The 20,884-nt window shown below is 42.9% G+C and overlaps 1 protein-coding gene across 1 annotated transcript in view; it reads left to right on the top strand.

Moving 5' to 3' along the window:
• The window catches only part of RNF182 (ring finger protein 182), a 65,368-nt gene extending 49,302 nt beyond the window's left edge, over positions 1 to 16,066 (top strand). The window contains exon 2 of the mRNA XM_058667863.1: positions 14,792 to 16,066. Within this exon, the coding sequence (XP_058523846.1) occupies positions 14,997 to 15,743 (747 nt within the window). The 5' untranslated portion in view covers positions 14,792 to 14,996 and the 3' untranslated portion in view covers positions 15,744 to 16,066. The remainder of the gene's footprint in view (positions 1 to 14,791) is intronic.
• The last annotated feature ends 4,818 nt before the right edge of the window (positions 16,067 to 20,884 follow it).

Below are 20,884 nucleotides of genomic sequence, written 5' to 3'. Positions count from 1 at the left end.
ACGAAAGATCATTCCTAGTTATGGGCCTGAAAAACTGAGAAAATATTGATGACTTTGTTATAATTGAGAAAACAGTAAGAAACATTGGGGTTAAGAACTTTATTCTTTGACATTTTAGATTCAAAATATTAGTGATAGTACGTGTGAAGGTGCCTGGCTAGTTGGTACTAAACTGAACATAGGCATGGGATCTGGTCATAGAACTGGGAGCGATGCCATTAAATGGTATTTAAAGCCATTGAGTTTGAAGGGAGCAGTCATTGAGTAAGAACTGGGGCTCCAACATTAAATCTTTAAGTGTATTCCGTAGCAGTTGAAGGCAACTTTGCTGTCAGTCACTGATATGGAAATGAAGGACAGTCTGATTTTTAGTCATAGCTTCAGGAGTTTAATTTTGTACTTTATTGACCAAAAAGTCTATTCTGTCTGAAAAACAAACCACTTGGTGCGTGAATGAGTGTGTGTGTGTGTGTGTGTGTGTGTGTGTGTGAGAGAGAGAGAGAGAGAGAGAACACATCTATCCTGTATTCATCTCATTGAGTGAAATAGGTATCAAAATCATTAGCCTACTTTGGAGTAATTTTGAAAATACAGAAATGGTGCAAAGAACCTGTGCTTTCTTTAGACAGTTTTTCCTGAGAAGAGAATTTTTAAAAATTTTGTCCAAGGGAAATTATAGAGGAAGAAATTAATAGGAAAGAGATTAGTCTAATGGGAGAGAACTCATTCACTTTTAATAATGTCATTTTCAGGCCATGGTTCTATTAACCTGTGATCTTAAATTCTGTCTGTGCCCCTTTCAGGAAAACAGTAGAGTACCAGTCAAACAATCTAAACTCGTGAGACTTATATGCCATTTGTTGGTGAGCATATGCATAGTATAAGTACAAGAAAAAGGATGGTACTTCCTTTTCAGCTCCTAGGGCAGTGGTAATTATTTGATAGTTGCAACATTGGTAGATTATGTTTTATTTACTTTATATGCTGATTTCTTTAAGGGCAGGAAACCCATGTAACCCTCTGGTACTATTTTTGATGCCTGTTCTATCTACTGCATGCTTAGGATGCTGAAGTCCTTTAAGCATAAATGGATATATACATGATTTCTAAATTTCAAATAGCACCCATAAAGTATTTGATTATGCAAAGTACTTACACTTAACCTCTCCTAGTCCAGCATCACATGACCAGTCAAGCCACAGCCTGGTCCCAAACCTAGGTTTCTATATTCCAGTTCCTATGTGCTTCCATTTCAAGATGGTCTTCAGAGGAAGAGCATGCTCTTGCCTGCACACCCAGGGGCCTGAGGGAGGCAGACATGGAGACCCTGGCCATAGGCAATCTGGCTTTCCCTCCGTGCTGGACTCAAGGTCCAGACCAACAGTGCATCATGCATCGTTTCTTCATACTCGTATATAATGGTCTCCCTTCCAAAATTAATGGCTTATATTTCTATAACATTAACTGGGTCTATATCCTGATGAATAGATTATGATTTGCCATCAAACTGGATTGCTTGGTCTTAAGAGAGGGGTGAATAAAGGTTTGAATCGTTGAAGGAGGCTTTCTGAAATTTCCCCTTAAGCTGCTAAGCAACCATTAGAGGTTGCTGTTGTGGCAGGTGGAATTTCTTTAGAGCCAGCTGCTAGCCATTCGGGAATGGGAACTTGGCATCTGTTGAGTCTATTCCTTTAGTGTTTTCTAAATTGGAACTTTCTATTCTAGCAGGAAAGAGAGAGGGAGTGTGTGTGTGTGTGTGTGTGTGTGTGTGTGTGTGTGTGTGTGTGTATTGAGAAGACATGGCAGCAACCTCAAGTCTGAGACTATCTGTTATAAGAGCTCAAATATTGTTAATATTCCCTAAGGGAGAACTGAAGTAATTGAGACTGAGATTAGCACATTATTATTAATAGTGTTAACAGTTACATGAATCTGTCAAGCTCTAATTGGAAGCCAACTTCTCAATCTCTAGATGGGAAGGCTGTACTTTTTTTGAGGATAAATGCTACATGCATGAGTGTTTAAGCTTAATTTGCGATGCAAGCGCCATGAATAATAAGATTAGGGGCGTAAGTTTTGTGAATGAGAGATTTGGCATCAGAGAGATAGAAAGTGTGCATAACTTACCAATAGGTCAGCTGTAAACATACTATTCTGCCTTACTAGTCAAAAACAAACAACAAACAAACAAAAAAACCAGGATACACAAGTGCTAGATTCTCTTGCATATGATGGGGGATAGAGGTATTAGTAAAAGAACTTTGGAGATGATGAGAACTGTTGATATAGAAAGGAAAAGTCTGAAGAGAGATGCTCTATTTTGCACAAAAATAAATTGAACATAGAGCAAGTCCTTAGCACCATCTAGAAACAGAAACATAGTCAGTGCCTTCGTTTATATCCATTCTCGTGTGAAAGCCCTTTAAAATAGATTGTCTCACTGTCTTGAGAGCAGTGTTTAAATATTTATTTTCCAGGGTGGGAGGAGTACTCAGGAAATGAAGACTGAAGGTTGGCAGTTGTTTCATAAGTGGGGAAAAAAATGTAACCTTCCCTGTTAATGCCAAATTGCAGTAGTTGATGGACTCTATGAGCATGACTCAAGCAAAATGAAACCTGTGTGTGAAACATTTTGGAGAAGCTAAACTTGCTGTAAGACCTCTATAATTAATTCTCAGAGACAGTGGAGAAATAAAGCCCTAGACAGGCAAACAGAATCGTAGTGATAACTCTTTCTGTCTAACTTCTATTTTCTTAAATGTTTTGCTTTTTCATCCTTCTGTTTTGACTTCTAATGGAGGTTTGGGAAAGATGTGTAACTCCTCTGTATATTTCTCTATTAAGTGGGTAAATGCTGTTTAACATTGTGGGAGTCATGTGATGTTTCTTGAACATTTTATGGAGACTCTTAATTAGCAAGATATTAAAATAAAAACTATAAAAGCTTTTTGTTGTGTTTTTATATGGAAGAATATGCTGAAACTGTATTTTGACCAATAACTTCTAACGCCAGAATTTCCAGGTACTACAAGATTGGATAACTTCAGAATTCTAAGAAAATCTTCAGGGTAGCGAACACACTCATTGATAAACGAAGCAGTAACATTTTTTTTTATGAATATTAGCTTTCGATTATTTGAAAAGGCAGTTGATCTGTGTATTTTGGTTATCAGTTGTTACTGGAAAGCTACCTGAACACACAGTGACTTAAAACAGCAACTGTTCTGTTGGGTTACAAGTCTGTGGACCAGCATGTTCAAGGGTCAGCAGCAGCGTGCTTCTGCTGGGTTCTCTCAGAATCCCTCATTTAGATGGTGATGTGGCAGGTGGTTCAGGGCAGGCTGGATGGTCGTGATAACTTCACTCACTTGACTGGTGTTGGTATTGTTTTTTTGTCTGGACTTCTTTTCTTGTTCTGGTTTCTCCTCTTCAGAGAGAATGACTTGGGCTTCTTCCTGTGGCCGTCTCGAGGTTCTGGGAGTGCAAGAGCAGAAGCTACAAGGCACCTTGAGGTCAGAGCTCCAAACTCTCACATACCTGCTTTTCATTCATCCGTAAGGAAGTCAGCCTAGATTCAGGGGCTGGTAAGACAGGTTCTCCTACCTATGCAAGGGGGTCACCCTGCAAGAAGCGATTTGAACAATATGATGGTGGGTTGATGCATCCTCATTTGCAAACATTCTACTACACATTCAGGCTGGGTGGACTACTGATAAATCTAAAATTTTAAATGAAAGATTTAGATCATGAAAAACTGGGGAAGAAGATCCAAATAGTCCTCGGTACAGAAAGCAGAATACCAAGGGCTGTTTTTCAACTAGAAAAATATCGAGGTCTTCTCTGACAACCTTTTTGGTGTGACTGATATATAGTATTACCATCCTAAAAAAAATGTAAGTATTCAAAGATATTATTTGGGGGAGATAGCCAAGGGAAAAGTATAAGGGTTTCTTAAACCCTTGAATTTGTGAATTCTTAAGGTTAGTTTGCGGTAGAGGGGAAAAAAAGGACATACACTAGGTAAAAGTTGAATATGAGTCTGATATACATATCATTATGATATTCACTACCGATGATTAGGATTGCCAATATTCTCCTCAAATTAACCTTTCCAACACAAATTCCCATGTTTTCCATCTGGATAAATGTGGAAACAACGTCCAGGGGTTGGAGTTAGTAAGGATTCTGGGAAGATTATAAGCCACAGTGGTTTACTCTTTTGCCCCTTTCAACTCTCTTCTACCTCCCTGGATTCAGAGCAGTCCTGGAACCCACAGAACTATATAAGCCAGTTAAACTCCAGGCTTTGTGGCAGCTGAGGATGGAGATGGGGAGCAGATGAGAGCTTTTCTCCTGAGCTGGGCTGGCACTAAGGTTTGGCAGCTGAGGAGCCTTGAAAGGATCAGAATGTATTGGGTGCTGGATGAAGTTGATCTACAGAAATTAGGAAACTCCTGGGAAGGAATTTACTTTCATTCCAGTGTGTGTGTAATTCACAAGTGACCATGAAGAAAATATTTGGGTTGATGTTTGGAGCAGAACGTCTTCCCCCTTTATTTTCTTGCCAGGATCCTAGCAGCCTGCATGTGTTGCGTTGCCAGTTCACAGGTGGGAGAATCAGTGATCTCAGGAGTCTCCCGGGTCCTCCAGCAGTCATTGCTGAACCTCAGTGACAGAACAAAGACCATGATGGAGCACAGCCATAGAGAAGACACTGCAGGCACAGATAGAATACATGTGTAGTGCAGGAGAGCGGAGGCTGGGCACAGTGACACAACCTCACACAAGATAGCAGGGGCACATAAGGAGATTTAAATGCGGCACAAACAACCTTCTGTGGATGAAATGCATGCTTTTCCACTCAGGGATGTTGGCAAATGTGTGTGGAGGGAGTTGATGATCATTCTTGAGACTTGATAATGTTGTTGGCCAAGTGGAGAAATCTGAAAGCACAGAATAAAAATCCAAAAGAAGGCAAAGGACCAGAGAAAGTAGATAGATATGAAATGTGAGTAACAGGAGAATCAGGAGGAAAAGGAACAGGTGGAGGAAAGACAATAGCTATTTAAGTGAAAGAAGCACATTTTCTCAGCTTCAGAGTCAAGACTTAAGTTTATAATTTCAAATGCCTCATCAAGTTGTGGGTAGGATGTATGGAAAAAGACACTTCCTCATTTTGGAACATTCTAGAACTCTTTAGGAGCTTTCAGAGAGACAGAGCAAGTTACCTGCAGGAGGAAGTGTCAGGCTGGTGGCCGATTTCTTGTCTGTGGCTCAGGGAGCTAAAACTTGGTGTAGACATGGACAGGAAGTTAGTCCCAGCATCCCATGCATAAGCAAGCTGCTGTTTCCCTGGAAGGGTGTGAGGCACCGGATATTCTAAAAGAATTTTGAGAATCATCACATCTGATATTTTCTGATTTTCAAAAACACTTAAGAAAAGTGTACCATAGAAATTAACCAGAGTAGGTACCTGCATCGTATATTGGAGTCACTGGGTTTGAAATCTGTCACCAATCCCCATTCCAGCTTCCTGATAGTGTGTACCTTGAGAATATGTCAAGTACTTGGGTCCCTGCTGCCCCATGGGAGACTTGAACTGAGTTCATTTTCCCTGGCTCTGGGCTGGCTCAGCCCCAGCCCAATCCTGGACTTGGCTGTTGCAGGAATTGAAGACAGTCTCTTCATCTCTCTCAAATAATTAATTTAAAAACATATATGCCATAGAAGGTCATTTGTAACAATGTGAAGGAATTGGAGTTCTTTATATTAAGTGAAATAAGATGAGCACAGAAATATCATATGATTTCACTCCTATGTGGAGTCTTGAGAGAGAGAGAGAGAGAGAGAGAGAGAGAGAGAGAGAGAGAGAGAAAGAGGAATTAATAGAAGTTAAAAGCATGATGTGGTTGCCAGTGGCTGGGGAGACCAGGGAGGACTAGGAGGTAGGGAGTAATGTTCTGAATTACAGGGACAGAATAACAAGACGTTCTGGGCTTCTAGTTTATAGTAAGGTCATTATAGATATTGTCACTGTACTCTATGAGAAGAAAAAATTAGATAATATTTTGAATATTTATGTTCTAAAGGGATGGTAAATGTTTGAGGAGTTGCATTTACTACGATTGTGCTTTCTACAGTGTATATATTGAGACATTACATGGCACCCTGTCTATAGGTACAAGTTTTATGTGTTGAAATATGAGTTTTAAGGGCCAATGCTGTGGTATAGTAGGCTAAACCTCCATCTGCACTGTTATCACCCTATACATAGGGACTGGCTCATGTCCCAGCTGTTCCACTTCCCATCTAGTTCCCTGTTTATAGCCTGGGGAAACAGTAGAGGACGCTCCAAGTCTTTGGAACCCTGCACCCATGTGAGGGACATGAAGAAAGCTCCTGACTCCTGGCTTCGAATCAGCTCATCTCTGGCTGTTGCAGCCATCTTGGGAGTGAGAAAGTGGCTGAAAGTTTTCCATCTATCTTTCCCTCTCTCTGTAAATCTACCTTTCAAATAACAATTAAAAATCTTAAAAAAATTATTGAGTTCTTGGGCCCGGAGGCGTGGCCTAGCGGCTTAAGTCCTCTCCTTGAATGCCCCCGGGATCCCATATGGGCGCCTGTTCTAATCCCGGCAGCTCCACTTCTCATCCAGCTCCCCGCTTGTGGCCTGGGAAAGCAGTTGAGGACGGCCCAAAGATTTGGGACCCTGCACCCGCGTGGGAGACCTGGAAGAGGTTCCAGGTTCCCGGCTTCGGATCGGTGTGCATTGGCCCGTTGTGGCTCACTTGGGGAGTGAATCATCAGACGGAAGATCTTCCTCTCTGTATATCTGACTTTGAAATAAAAATAAATAAATCTTTAAAAAAAATTATTGAGTTCTTTTAAAAAATAGAAACACAAATGATTAAAGATAGCAAATACACATTTTTTTCCAATTTAATAAATAGCCTTTCCATTACATATGAATGAGCTAAATTTTCCCCATTAAAAACTTGACACTGCCAGACTGAGTTAAACTATAGAATTGGGTTAAAAACTATAAGAGATTCTTAAAGTAACCCCAGTTGAAAGTAATAGAATAGATTAAAATTTCACCCAAATGTAACTAGAAGATAGAACTACAGTGTTACATTTAGATAAGATGGTATTAAGTAAGAATCATAAACAAGGAAAAACATTATATAATGGTAAAAAGGCTGTTTCCTCCTGGGTGTGCATTAGCAGGAAACTGGAACACAGCTGGGCTTGAGCTCTGAAACGCTAGTGTGGAATGTGAACACCCTGAGTAGCTTCTTAACTGCTATGCTGAGTGCCCACCCCATCTGTGAACCTTTGAAGTACCTTGCTTAGACACCACTAATGAAAGCTTTCAGAACCAAACGAATAGAACGAAACATGACGCACTGGCAAAAGCTTTAGAGTATCATAATATCTGTTAATATTGTGAGAAAAGTATAGTCTTTTTTTGGTAAGATCTATTTATTTTTATTGGAAAATCAGATATACAGAGAGGAGGAGAGACAGAGAGGAAGATCTTCCATCTGATGGTTCACTCCCCAAGTGGCCACAGTGGCTAGCATGAACTAATCCAAAGCCAGGAGCCAGGAATTTCATCCTGCTCTCCTGCATGGATGCAGGGTCCCAAGAGTTTGGGCTGTCCTTGACTGCTTTCCCAGGCCACAAGCAGGGAGATGGATGGGAAGCGGGGCTGCTGGGACATGAACTGGTGCCCATATGGGTTCCTGGCACATGCAAGGTGAAGACTTTAGCCGCTAGGCCACTGTGCTGGGCCCAAGTATAGTTGTTTTACTGATTGACATGTCCGTTGTAGACTTTTGGGAAAGCAGTCTGGCAGCATGTGTTGGAAGATGTCTCTGATCCAGGAATTCCACTGCTTGATCTTTTAAGGCATGTGAAACACCAGTGTGTGAGGATATGCATGAGCAAGGTGTGCCCTGCGGTGTTGTTTATGTTGGGGGTGGGGACGGGAAAATGGAGACAAGCCAATGGCTACCAGAAGAGCAATGGCTAGATATACTGTAATCCATTCGAGTGGCTGAATATCACGCAACATTAAAAAGGAAGTTTTGGCGGTTATTAATGGATTTGAGACATTTTGTGAGCCATTATTTAATAGGAAAAACATGGGTGCAGAAAACTATGTAGAAAAAGCAACAGGATAAAATTAAGGTGTCATTGTAGTTATATGTATTTGGAGAAACATGGAAGAAAACATATCAGATATTTAATAGGGATGACTAGGGGCATGGGATTGGAGTTGGAGTGGGAGTTCAGGCTAATATGGATGAAGGAAAAAAGAACCAAGTAAAACACACGGTATAAAATACAAACTAACCAATAAAAAGCAGCATGTAGGATGCCTCTTGCTCACATATGTGTAGATATGTACATGTATATTTGTGCAAAAGAAATTTTAACAATAAAGAATGCCTATTAGGTCTGGTTATTCAGTTACTTATTTATAATTTTTGTAATACTAAGGACAAATATAGACCTAAAAGCTCAGAAATATACAACTTGGTAACTGAATTAGGCTGTATAAAGTTGTAAGTAGCACAAATTCAAGCAAAAATTAGCATAAATCAAGAAGGGGACTTACTCGCTCGTGGGAGCCTAATGTGCCATTGGATACAGAAACTCAGCCCCTCTTAGGGGTGTGCGTGTGTGTGTGTATTTTGCTTCTATCTGCATCTCTTCCTCCTGCCTGTCTTTCCTACTTGGTGTCTGGGGCTTTATTCTCACTCTTGATGGCGTGGCAGTTCCTTGATACATCCTTTCCTGGCCCTGTGCCCTTCCGCTGGTCCTGGATGACTCCTCTTTCCTTCTGCTTCACTCAGAGAAGTTGCAAAACAGCATTGCTGCCTTGGTCCCATGCTTGTCACGCTGATCCCCATGAGCAGAGCGAGAGTGGAGTCCTCAGTCTGAGACCCATGAGGCGGGGTACATGGGTGTGCACCTTCGGAGGGAGGGCAGATCCTGCAATTGACCCTATCCAGCCTGATCCCTCCACTGGGGCTGAGCGGTGAGCACAGTGGCAAGGCTGTCAGGAAGGCAGTGTTGGGCTCAGAGGGGAGGCAAGAAGTCCCCAGGTGGACAGAAGCAGCAGATGATCCACTCCCAAGGGAGAGAGTGGGATAAAAGTTGATTTAAGTCAAATAATTAGAGTCCTGTAGGGCAGTGAACAAAAGAATCATTTGTGGGAATCTTACTGGCTCAAGTTAATATACAAAAGTTGTACTAGCTTTTTGTGCATTCTTACGGCCAGATAACTTACCCAAGAACAAAGACTGATTAAGTGGTAAATAAAGCTGCCAGATTCAAATCTTTGAAAATGTGTTTTTCTACAGAAAGAAATCCTTTTGTATTTATTTTTAAAGGCCATTTTAGGGCCAGACTCTCAGCGTGAGTACAGGGGGTATCCTTATAGTGCCTGTCATCAAGGGACATCCCAGATGTGCTCTGCTTGGGGATTCCACCTGTTAGATCAAAGTATAGCCGTTCCTGGACATGAAGGTGAAAGATCGTGAGTGGTGTTTCCATTCTGCAGAAGAATTGAGACTTTCAGCTCATAAAGGGATAAAGTGCTGTTTGTCTGAAGCATCCATGGCCTGAAACATCTTCAGACTTGGTGTCTAGAAAACTTGGTATTTCTAAAAAATAACCAAGATATCTAGTTACAGACTTTCTCCCCTCTGTCTTTCCTTCCTTCTTTCGTTCCTTCTTTCTTCTTTCCCTTTCTCCTTTTCCTCCCTTCCATCTTTGCTCCCCAACTTTTACTCTTACACTGAGTATAAAAGTGTAAGAGTAACGCAGAAACTGTCCTGTGTACTGCACAGGGCGTTGTCCTCACAGATGCCACCCAGATCAAGGAAGAGAAGACGCACAGCCCTCGGCAGCCTGTGACGACCTGCTGTGGCCCTGCTGCCTTCCTTTCCAAGGCACCAGATGTCCTGTTATGCTTAATCTTTCCTGGCTCTGATACACAAGTTCTACCATTTAACTTTGCAACCCTGATCACTACAGCTTAGTTTTTGCTTGCTTTTTGATATTTTTCTGATGGGCTCATGCAGTATATATTCTTGTGGGCCTGGCTTCTTACATTCAGCATCTTCATCAGCTGTGATGCACAGCTTTTGATAGGAGTGTAGGTGATGGGGGAATGGGCTGCAATGGATGTCTTTCATTGGATCACACACTTTTACTAACTGTAACCTTTAAAAAAAAAGTGTACACAGGGCCCAGTGTGGTGGCCTGGTGGCTAAAGTACTCATCTCGCACAGTCAGGATCTCATATGGGTGCCAGTTCATATCCTGGCTGCTCCGCTTCCCTTGCAGCTTCCTGCTTGTGGCCTGGGAGCAGTGAAGGACGTCTAAGGATTTGGAACCCTCAGACATGGAAGAGTCGGAAGAAGCTCCTGGTTCCTGGCTTTGGATCAGCTCAGCTCTGGCCATTGAGGCTACTTGGGGAGTGAACCAGCGGATGGAGGATCTTTCTCTTTGTCTCTCCTTCACTCTGTAATATGACTTTCCAAAGCAATGAATAAATCCTTAAAAAAAAAGTTTACACTGTTGGTGCAGTGGCTCAGTTAGCTAAATCCTCACCTTGCATGTGCTGGGATCCCATATGTGTGCCTGGTTTTTGTCCTGACTGCTCCACTTTCCATCCAGCTCCCTGTTTATGGCCTAGAAATGCAATAGAGAATGGCCCAATATCTGAGAACCTGCACCCATTTTGAAGGTCCAGAAGAAGCTCCTGGCTCCTGGCTTCGGATCGGGTCAGCTCTGGCCAATGCAGCTACTTGGGGAGTGAACCATCCAATGGATCTTTGTTTCTCCTTCCGTCTGTAAATCTGCCTTTCCAATAAAAATAAATAGATCTCTAAAAAACAGTGTGTACAGATGCCTCCTGAGTTATGATGGTTTTACTTAAGATGCTTTGATTTTACAATGATGTGAAAAAGATGCACATTAGGTAGGAATTGTAATTGAAAGTTGGCACTTGAATATTTCCCCAAGCCAGCCTTGGCACTCCTGGCAATTCTGGGCAGTGGCTTGGTGTTCCCAGGCAGCCAGCTTTAGAATCACAGGAGGTAACTGCACTCTGTTATTGAGTCCAGATGTATGGGAGGTCATGTGCATTCAATATTCCACTTCCACTTAAGAAATTTTCAACAGGTGATGGATTTATCAGATAAACCCTGTTGTATGTAAGGGTGCATCTATAGACCTTAGGTTATTGCTCAAGTTATTTGAGGGAGCTTAGATCTACTCTGAGACAAATAAATGCTTTTAAAATAACTCCCTAGCAGTCAGTAGCTTATTTCTCAAGAGAACAAGCACTCTGCTGTATTCTGCTGTTCAATGAAGAAACTTTGGTGCTGGCTGCATTTCTGCGGAAGCTACCAGGGCATCAGGCTCCTGCCCAGAAATTGCTACTCTTGGAGGTGGGACTTGATGACATCTTCCAAGTGGGTGTGCTAGAGCTGGCCTTGGAATTAGAGTACGTACCTTTTTGATGAGCTCTTTGAGTATTTTAGTATTTTCTCTACATGTTACCAAGGAACTTCCCCTAAGTGAATTTTTAAAAATCAATGTGTTAATGGTTACATCACACTGTATCCTATTCAGAGGTCTGATATCAGCAGAAAGCATTGATTTAAATAATAACTCAGTTTTGTAAAGATGATAGTTTAGGTTGAATTACCAGCTGGAGACTGTGGCAAGCCCAACATGGCATTCCTACTGCTGCTCTTTCACTTAATGTTGGAAGCATGATACAGAAAAGGAGGATGTGATGGCCGACTGTCAAACAGCAATGCGATGGTGTGTCTCACCATCACAGTGACCTTTGTTGGTGTTGCGTGTTGCTTTGTTGGTGTTGCTTAATTGTCCGCATTGTATTTTTACCATTTTTGTGATGTCTTTCTCTGTGTGTTTCATACATTGGGTTCCTTTTTTCACACAACTCCATACATAGTTTGATCCTTTGAAGGTGATGGGGGCAGTCACTGCTGGATTCCTACTCTTCCTCCTAGCTTCTGCATGCCTGCATCTGGGAGTCGCTGGGGCTGTGTGGGAGGGTGGCTACAAGGTGAACAAAATCCATCTTCTTTAGGTGGGCCTATGGTCTTCAGTGGCTGCTGCAGAGGCTGTTGTAAGAGCAGGAAGTGTGTTCATCAGGAAGCCAGTGGCAGCTCCTGTGAAGCTGGTCATTGAGGAGTTGCCCAGGTTGGAGCCCGTGTGTGGAGGCAGCAAGGACTGGATTAGTACTGGACTGGAACATCTTTATTTCCCCTGCCTGCCATTCTGCAGCTGGTCAAAGTTGTGTGGAATTGAGGGCAAGACACAATCACATTTTGCATTGGCCTGAGCATGTATGTTCTGAATAGGATCAGGATAATGAATGAGGAAAATAATTAGGAAATGGAATAGAAGAGCTGTTGATGTGTAAGACTAGATACATAGGGGTTGGTTCATGGTAGCGGTTCTGAGATTAAGAATACTCATGTACATTAGTTTTTAAAACTTACGTATCTGTGTATGAGACAGAGTGAGCACTACACCAAATTCTAGTTCACTCCCCCTGCAGTAACTGGGACAGGGCCTGCCCGAAGCCAGGAGCTGGGAACTCAATCTAGGTCTCTCACATGAGTGACAGGGTCTAACCACATGAGGCATCACTGGTGCCTCCCAGGGTGTGCATCATTAGGAAACTGGAATCAGAATTGGAGCTGGCATGAGAACCATGTGCTCTGATGTGGGATGTGGGTATCTCACCCCGCCTGCACCAAAGGCCTGCCCCAATAAACTCTGTTTTGAAGAATCTTACCTATGTTGACTTCCTTTTGGCACCACCTATCTTGCCTTGAGATCCATTGTATAATTGTGTAAAGTAACAAGACAATTTAAAAATTGCAACAATAAATTAAAACAAAGATATTATGTATTGACAACTACTCGTGATCATGCAGCATAAATCCGTAGCAAATTTAAATTCCAGCACAGTTGCTTTCTGTTCGTCAGAACCGTTCTGACAGCCTTCTGCTTAGGTGTGTGCTCAGAAATTCAATTACATTTTGGTGCCTTTTTAAAGCATAACTTAAGACAAATCTGCCACCAAAAATATGTTATTGAAGCTAATAAGTAATTTGGAGCTTTCTCATCTTGTTGCTCCCTGCTGTTAGTACTATCAGTTGAAAACTGAGTGTTCTCATGGAACCCAACCTTTAACCATTATTCCAAAGCCAGTAATAGTGATACCACTAGTAATAGTAATAGGACTGTATATTGTGCTGTACTTTGTATTTGCTGTGGGAAAAGACTTCACATAGGATACTCAAGGGGAGGCAATCTTATGGGGTAAGTGGGTTAAATCAGCCTCTTGCAATGCTGGCATCCCATGCTAGAGCACTGGTTTGAGTCCTGGTTGCTCCACTTCCTATGTAGCTCCATACTAATGCTCCTGGGAAAGCAGGGGAAGGTGGCCCAAGGCCTTAAGTTCCTGCCACCCATGTAAAGCCCCAGATGGAGTTCCAGGCTCCTAACTTCAACCCGGACCAGTCCCAGCTAAAGAAACAACTTGGGCAGTGATTGTGCAGATGAAAGATATCTCTGTCTGCCTTCTAAATAAATAGATAATTAAATACGTCTTAAGACAAAGAAGCTCTCAGAATAGGTAAGTAGGTAAATGTTGTGTTTTTTTTGGTAGTCATGCATGTCTGCAGATAGAATTGTGCAAATGTTGTCTGTATTTACTTTCTTGGGAATTATTCTTGACTTGTTTGTGACACTCTTTTGGGTGTGGTACTATGCATCTTTCTTCCTTGAGTGAGTGAATGTGTGCAGCTATGTTTTTCAAGCCTGGTACTGAAACCAAGAATTGGAGGTTGAAGTTAAAGTCGTAAAGCCATCGATGTGATATATGTGTTCACACTGAGAAGTCGAGAGCAGCCTACTTTGCTTAAATGAGCTCTCACCTCTATCCAAGCCTCCTGAAGCATGCTGTTAGCATTCTCCCTTACGATTCCATTTTTTCTTTTCTTTTTTAAAGGGATCATTAATTTATTTGAAAGAGTAAATGAGAGAAAGAGAGATTGGCTTTCCACCCACTGGTTCACTTCCCAGATGGCTGCAATGACTGGAGCCGGGCCAGGCTGAAACCAGGAGCCTAGCATTCCATCTAGGTCAACCATGTGGGTGGCGGAGTCCCACGAGCATGGGCCATGCTCTCCTGCTTTCCCAGGCACATCAGCAGGAAGTTGAATCAGAAGTGGAGCATTCTGGATTTTAAAACAACACTGGCCTCAAGATTTCCTTCTTTTATGTGTTCCTAAGCAGTATCGAGGGCATGTGGTCGACTGGCACACATACCAATGGTGCCACAGCTCGGTCTGTTATTTCTGCTACCATGTCCCATTATGTTTTCAGAGACTGGGATTCATCACAACTTCCAGAGTGAAAATCTCTCACATCTGGACTGCCAGTGTCCTGAAGGGCCCTACTCCACAGCACATGCCCTGCAGTGCACACTGAACCCATTTAGGGCTCCTCTTTCCTCTGTCTCCAGCACACCCGGGACCTGAAACAGCTTAAGCCTGCAGCACGCAGTCTCCCTCCCTGGGCGGTAGTGTGTGCGATGCAGGGGATTTATGCTATGTCCTCCGTTGCATCTAATCTGTAAAGCTTGGGAAATCCCACAAAGTGCTTTTCAGGAATGCCTTTTCCATGGCCTGCTTGCTCCATAAGAATCTCTCTGTTCTCTTTGCAGACCCTCCATGTGCCTGCTTACATTCTGCCTCTGAGGTAGTTCTGCACAGAAGCTGAAAATGCCCAGAGGTTTCTGGCTTTTTCTACCACGTCCCCAGCCCTTCTGCCTCTCTGCCTGAGTGGGTCAATAGAATATTGAAAGGGACTCCTTAATCCAAGTCAGTCCTCATCCTGCAGCATCTGCGGAATTGTATCCGGAATCCAAGATGGCCTGCCAGCCATCTGAGGACACTGCTGAGTCTCAGGTGTCAGATGAGCTGGAGTGCAAGATCTGTTACAACCGTTACAATCTGAAACAGAGGAAGCCCAAAGTTCTGGGCTGTTGTCACAGGGTCTGTGCCAAATGCCTTTACAAGATCATCGACTTTGGGGACTCCCCTCAAGGGGTCATCGTCTGCCCCTTCTGCAGGTTTGAGACCTGCCTGCCAGATGATGAGGTGAGCAGCCTACCTGATGACAACAACATTCTCGTGAACTTGACTTGTGGCGGAGGCAAAGGGAAGAAGTGCCTGCCTGACAACCCCACCGAACTACTGTTGACACCCAAGAGGCTAGCCTCCCTGGTCAGCCCTTCTCACACGTCCTCCAACTGCCTGGTCATCACCATCATGGAGGTACAGAGAGAGAGCTCCCCATCCCTGAGCTCCACGCCCGTGGTGGAGTTCTACAGGCCTGCAAGTTTCGACTCTGTCACCACCGTGTCACACAATTGGACCGTGTGGAACTGCACGTCGCTGCTGTTCCAGACTTCCATCCGGGTGTTGGTGTGGCTGCTGGGCTTGCTCTACTTCAGCTCCCTGCCCTTGGGGATCTACTTACTGGTGTCCAAGAAAGTCACCCTCGGGGTGGTCTTTGTCAGCCTTGTCCCCTCGAGTCTGGTTATTCTCATGGTGTACGGTTTCTGCCAGTGCATGTGCCATGAATTTCTAGACTGCATGGCACCTCCTTCCTAACTGATTAGGCAGAGCCAGGCACTTGACAATGTGCTGCTGTGTTTGAATCTAGGGAATTCATGATTTATCTTGTCTTCTCTTTTGCGTCCAGGACATTCTACAGAGCCCTGGGGCCTATGTTGGCAGTCTGTTTGCCATCAAAATGTTGACTTGAGTTTTTCCTGTACACTGGAGGTAAAAATGTTCATTTCTGTGCAGGGGTTAACAAAGAAGCAAAACTACATCAGCACACCCTCATGGCATGCTGGCCACAGAGGAAATCCCCAGAGCCAGGACAGTGCCTGTACACTGGGACTGGGGATGGGTAGCTGTGTTGTGGCAGAACTTAGCCAATGGCTCTTATTGCCAGGTGAAGGGTGGGGCTAGTCTCCCATGGCAGGTGCACTGGGGAGGGAAACTGCTCCCTGAGCCTGCTGGGGGAGCCCTCTTGAGGCAATATCACATGTTTCCTAAGTCCTTGTTGCACTCTCTGCTTTGCTTCTCCCATGGAGACACCCGTTCCCTCCATGTGAGCGCCTTCCCTGGGGTGGTTTCAGCTGAATCCCTGGTTTTAGAGGGAAAAGCATTGAGAGACTAGCATTGAAATCCCTTGCATGGCACAGGTGGCCACTCTGAGACACACGCTTGCTTCCACATTGGTTTTCTTCTCCCTCAGGCTTCTCACAAGAAGTGAACAGAATGAAGTTCTCATAGAACAGCTCATGTTCATGGAAACCTTCTTGAAGCATTTACTTAGAACATTTTAGTTCAATATTTTTGTTTTTTTTTTTTTTTTTTTTTTTTTTGTAAACCACGTTACCAGGTCAGCTAACCATCACCCTGAATGGAGTCCCGTTTATATCAGTGGCTCCACATTTGGGAGGATTGTCTTCCCCTCCCCCATCTCATGTTCAAGTTGGAGAGGACTTGCTTAATGAAATTCCCGTCACAGTTTTTGCTGCATTTTATGACAAGGAGGTCCCAGGAATAGTTAATGAGCTGCTCAGGTTGACAGCCTAAACGCTGGGCACCGAGGTGTTGCTGGGGGTTACAGAGGACAGTGGGTTAGGGTAGTGTGCAAGGCTGTGTGTTGTGGTTGTAGTCCAGGTGCGATGGGCAGGAGCCACACAAAGCTCCTGGCCTGTTTGACATTCCCTTCAGGGAGGCACAAGCTGCAGCTTCATGCTTCACGTGCTGACATCCCCACTCCCTTAAGGTCTGTTCTGAAATCAATTCAACTTCTGACACAGTCTATTTTCAAGGAAAGTATACATAAACTTAGCGACTAAAGTTATTAAATGGCTTTTCATGATGTAGGGGAGATTGAATGTATATATTTATAAGAGGAAATCATTTTGCAGGTTTTAGATTTGGGGCGGTTAGAATGTTCACAGAAACTAGGCAAACAAGATAGGTTTTTGGCTTCTACAGTCTGCATTATTGATTAACATGAACATGTTTGTAACTCTTGGAGACATTACTATGACTGCTATACTTTGTGATGAAATATTTGTTGTGTGCTATAGTTCCAGTGGGCCACTTCCAATCTCCTTATGGAAGAAAAATTGATGCTTATCTAGAATAGCAATTTGATTTTAATTGTATAGCAATTAACTTTGAGAATATTTATGCCCAAGGTAAGTATGATGAGCAAGTGGGATGGAGTCCAAGGAATTAAGCTCCACAATACAGCTAAATACATTTATGATTCCATGAAATCTAGTTTAGATAGCATTGTGGATGCAGTTTCCAGAACTCCATTTGTACTTTGAGTAAATAGAATGTTTAGGAAATGTTTTGTGGTTTGGATTTATACATTTATAGGTTTTTTCAAAAACACATTCATTTTGTCAGAAGTGTAGCTTCAAAATGCATTGGTGAGTTATATAATGAAATTTCCAGAAAGCACTGGACATGAGTACTTTGTATTTTGCTTATTTGTACAATGTCTGTAGTGCTAGATTTATGTCTTTGTGTATTGTTGCCTGTAACTTAATTTGGTTTTAAGAAGTTTTAAATGTACAACAGCAAGAACATTCTTCATGCTGTTAAATGAACAAAGGGCAATGCTTTAGTCTTTTATTCATTGTGATAATGTTTTGTCTATTAAACTGTTAATATTTCCAAACTGAAGTTTGATTTCTCTGACTGGTGGTTGAGATTTAGATACTACTGGGGACCTCTGTGAACTTCAAAAAAACCTCTGGATTTTCAGAAACGCTGGTTAAGCTAATGTTTGTATTATGCACGTAAAGACCAGTACTTCCGAACAGAGCTCACCTAATCCATCACACTCATAAAAAGGCCTTCAGATTTTTGTTTATTTATTTTTTAAGCAGAGGAGAAAAATTAGGCCTAATGAAATAAAACATTGTATTTATAAATATATATTTGGGTTGTAATTGGTTTGATTTGATTTCAGATTTTGCTCAAGTGCTCAACAAAACAGAGTCTGATTGAGCTGAGGGAAGTTTCTGGGTAAATTTTTCAAATTACCTGATGATCTAAATAGGAATGTTGTTAGATAAGCAGCAGTAGTTTGGGAATATGTAGCAGTTGTACACATATGGATGTTAGTGCATTGACCTCCACAAGAATAGCAGCTTCATCCCCTTCTAGAATGTTTTCATAAATGAGCAAAGAAAAAACTTAGAGCAATTGCCTATGCTGATTGGAAACTAAGAGTCAAGCCTGACTGTGGAAAGACTCGGAAGTGATGAACATCTGCTTCAACGCCCTGCATGGCAGTGGTAGAAACTGTGTGGAGCCTGAAGCTGGAGACAGCTGTTGTGGAAGCAGCCCCCTGGAGCAGTTGTGGAGGTGAGCCCTGTAAGCCTGGGGTGCTCACGAGGAAGAGGGGAGTTCACGTGAGAGAATACCTTGGAGGCGGAAGAGGATTCTGCTCTTGCTCTATTCTCTGCTTGGTAGATAGCAGATGCTCACTTGGGCCCCTTTGAAATGCCACTGTTATGCCCGCGTTTTCCTCCAAATCAGGGTGAGTCCTGTTTGTGGATCAGAGACCTGGCAGAGCGTGGCCCGGTGCTGGGGTCTTGCCTGCTTCCTGCATTGTCGCTCCTTTGTAAATGTTGCTTCTCTCTGCTGTCAGTACCCTTTGTGAGTCCCTATTCCACCATGAGAACCCATAGGCCCAATTTGGGGTCTTCCCATACAAGCTTACGTTTATGTTGTAAGAGGTATCGTTTTTTAATGCAAATAAACTAAATATGGACATTTGTGTAAATTCCAAGCAGTTCCTCAGGCAATACAGATTCACCCTAGATTTTTACATTATCTAAATGTGTGATGTAAGCTAGATCTAAGTATACTCAGTGTATGGTTGTTTATTTGGCAAGAAGCTGTTTGAAGTGTAGGAGTAAAAAAAATTTGAATTATTTGGGGAATACTGTGCATATGAACTAGGAATATGTGCTAATTTATATGTTTTGAATTTTTGTAAAAATTTAGAGGATGGCATTGTGGCACAGTTAGCCTGATATCTCTTATGCAGATATCGCAAATGATTACTGATTTGAGTCCAAGCTACTCCACTTTTGATCCAGCTCCCTGCTGGTGTTCCCGGAAAGCAGTAACACATGGTGCAAGTCTAGGTCCCTTGCCACCCATGTGAAAGACCCAGATGAATCTTCTATCACTTGATCTTGGCCTGGCCCAGTACTGGCCATTGCGGCCATTGGACTTTGAACCAGGAGATCTAAGATCTCTGTTTCTGTCTCCCTGTCACACTTCCAGTTAAATGAAATGTTTTTATTCATTGATTCATTTGAGAGCCATCGTGGCAGAGAGACAGAATCTTCTATCTATTAGTTCACTCATCCAATAACTGCTGAAGTCAGGAGCCCAGAACTCCATGCTGGCCTCTTTGTGACAAACTCAGATACATGAACCAACAGAGTGCTGGATCAGCAGCAAGCTGGGTCAGAGGAAGTGAGGCTTGACCTCAGACAATCTGGTTTGGATGTGCCTGCCAGGGGGTGGCTTAGTGTACTGCACTGCAGTATTCTCCCTGCTAATGTGTTTTTTAAAAATATTTATTTATTTTCATTGATAAGTCAGATATACAGAGAGGAGGAGAGACAGAGAGGAAGATCTTCCATCCGATGATTCACTCCCCAAGTGAATGCAATGGCTGGAGCTGTGCCAATCCAAAGCCTGGAGCAGGAGTTCTGGGTCTCCCACACGGGTACAGGGTCCTAAGGCTTTGGGCCATTCTTGGCTGCGTTCCCAGGCCACAAGCAGGGAGTTGGATGGGAAGTGGGGCAGCAGGGATTAGAACTGGTTCCCATATAGGATTCCGGCATGTTGAAGTTGAGAACTTTAGCCACTAGGCCACGCCGCTGGGCCCTGATGTATTTTTTAATATGCTTGGAATCTGATTTAATTGACGTTCAAATTGGAACAATTTCTCAAAAACCTTTTAATTGGGAGCTTATTAGTTTTGCAATACATTCACCCTTTACATTGAGCTGGTTAGAATTTTATAAAAGAAGGCAAGGTTGCGTTATGAGAATGGGTTGTTTTAAAGATTATCTTCTATTTGTATGAAAGGCAGAGTGTTAGGTAGAGAGAGGAGAGAGATCTTACATGTTTTTGAATCACTCAGATGCCTGAAACAGCAGAGCACTGGCCCAGGCTGGAGCCAGGGACCCTTCAGGTCTCCCATGTGGGTGACCAAGGCTTAAGCCATCACCTGCTGCCTCCAGGATGTACATCAGTGCAAAGCTGAATTGGAAGTGGAGATGTGAATTGAGCTTGGGCTTCCCTATAGTGATGCAGGTGTTCCAAGTGGTTATTGCAGGTTCCAGTTTTTTTCTATGTTTTCACATCCATTTACTCCTGGTTTGGTCTGGTCTGGCGTGGGGACTAGTACTGTTTTTTTTTTTAAAGATTTCTTTATTTTTATTGGAGCAGGTTTACTAAGACAAGGTGGTAGAATGGTCTTCCATACCCTAATTCACTTGCTAAGAGCTGATCTGAACTGAAACCAGGAGCCAGGAGCTTCTTCTGGGTCCCCCATGTGGATCCAGAGGCTTTTGGGCCATCCTCTACTGCTTTCCCAGACCCTAAGTAGGGAGCTGGATGGGAAGTGGAGCAGCTGGGATACAAGAAGGACAGCCAAGGCTGAGCTCCCTGAAACGCTGACT

The sequence above is a fragment of the Ochotona princeps genome, chromosome 1 (genome assembly GCF_030435755.1).
Source record: "Ochotona princeps isolate mOchPri1 chromosome 1, mOchPri1.hap1, whole genome shotgun sequence".
In the NCBI taxonomy this organism is placed as follows: domain Eukaryota; kingdom Metazoa; phylum Chordata; class Mammalia; order Lagomorpha; family Ochotonidae; genus Ochotona; species Ochotona princeps.
Note: the sequence above shows the minus strand (reverse complement) of the source record. Positions and strands in the feature narration are given on the sequence as shown.